The following is a 1,398-nucleotide window of genomic DNA, read 5'->3' on the forward strand; positions in this document are numbered from 1 at the left end:
ACATAAACCTCTGGTGTTGGTGGATTAATTTTCCTGACAGTAATAAAGTCTTGCTGAAGAGCTTCTCTGAATTTCCCTGTTTAGTCTTTGGCAGTTTCCATGACCATAAGGAGCAGATGTCTAACGGCAGCTCCATCAGCCCCTTCCTCCTGCTGGCATTGGCAGACACGCGGCAGCTGCAGCTCCTGCACTTCTGCCTCTTCCTGGGCATCTCCCTGGCTGCCCTCCTGGGCAGCGGCCTCATCATCAGCGCCGGAGCCTGCAGCCAGCACCTGCACAGCCCCATGTTCTTCTTCCTGCTCAGCCTGGCCCTCACCGACCTGGGCTCCATCTGCACCACTGTCCCCAAGGCCATGCACAATTCCCTCTGGGGCACCAGCCACATCTCCTACTCAGCATGTGCTGCTCAGGTGTTTTTCTTTCTGTTCTTCCTCTCAGCAGAGTATTTCCTCCTCACCATCATGTGCTACGAGCGCTACGTGTCCATCTGCAAAGCCCTGCACTACGGGACCCTCCTGGGCAGCAGAGCTTGTGCCCACATGGCAGCAGCTGCCTGGGCCGGTGCCTTTCTCTACGCTCTCATGCACATGGCCAATACATTTTCCCTGCCCCTGTGCCAGGGCAATGCCCTGGGCCAGTTCTTCTGTGAAATCCCACACATCCTCAAGCTCTCCTGCTCCAAATCCTACCTCAGGGAACTTGGGCTCATCGCTGTCAGTGCCTGTTTGCTCTTTGGCTGTTTTGTGTTCATGGTTTTCTCCTATGTGCAGATCTTCAGGGCCGTGCTGAGGATCCCCTCTGAGCAGGGATGGCACAAAGCCTTTTCCACGTGCCTCCCTCACCTGGCCGTGCTCTTCCTGTATGTCAGCACTGGCACACCTGCCTACCTGAAACCCCTCTCCAAGTCTGCCTTCTTAGGTTTTCAGTGGTAGTTGTAGGGGTCTTTCTTTATTCTTTTTTTATGTGCTAATGTGTGAATTGTATTATTCTTCTCTTTTGTAAACAATTCTCTATCTGTTGAACATGACCAAGAGACTACAGATGAGGGATTGTGCTCTCTGTACATTTAAACAAAATAAAGGACACTGCAAACACTTGTTCGTCCAAGATCCTTCCTCTGAGATGGTAGCAAAGCTGATGGCAGCACAAAAGGATAAAAGGATTCATGACTCCTTGCTAAAATATCTAGATAGAAAGCAAGATGAGAGAGACAAATTTCTACAAAATGTGGTTAACTCCTTACAAATATATTCAGATGGAGAGCAGAATGAGAGAGCAAAACTGGAATCTCTGCTGAATATGGAAAGGGACTTTACCAGACAAATGCGCCTCGGGCTGCGGAGTGGGAGAATCCATTGAGAGAGACATTGGGCACATCGACAGGGATGAGGAGCCGGC

General features: G+C 50.6%; 1 protein-coding gene across 1 annotated transcript; it reads left to right on the plus strand.

Moving 5' to 3' along the window:
- On the plus strand, positions 1-932 carry LOC121660669 (olfactory receptor 14I1-like). The gene has a single exon (XM_042020098.1). It carries the CDS (start codon positions 117-119, stop codon positions 930-932), a length of 816 nt encoding a protein of 271 aa, XP_041876032.1. The 5' UTR covers positions 1-116.
- Positions 933-1,398: the final 466 nt, after the last annotated feature.

The sequence above is a fragment of the Corvus kubaryi genome, unplaced genomic scaffold (genome assembly GCF_017639235.1).
Source record: "Corvus kubaryi isolate FWS band 111438036 unplaced genomic scaffold, C.kubaryi_AGA036_p1.0 36776, whole genome shotgun sequence".
Taxonomy (NCBI): Eukaryota; Metazoa; Chordata; class Aves; order Passeriformes; family Corvidae; genus Corvus; species Corvus kubaryi.

Bases quoted from the DNA above. Each gene is read 5' to 3' on its own strand.
- LOC121660669 (XM_042020098.1), top strand. From the start codon at position 117: ATGTCTAACGGCAGCTCCATCAGCCCCTTCCTCCTGCTGGCATTGGCA.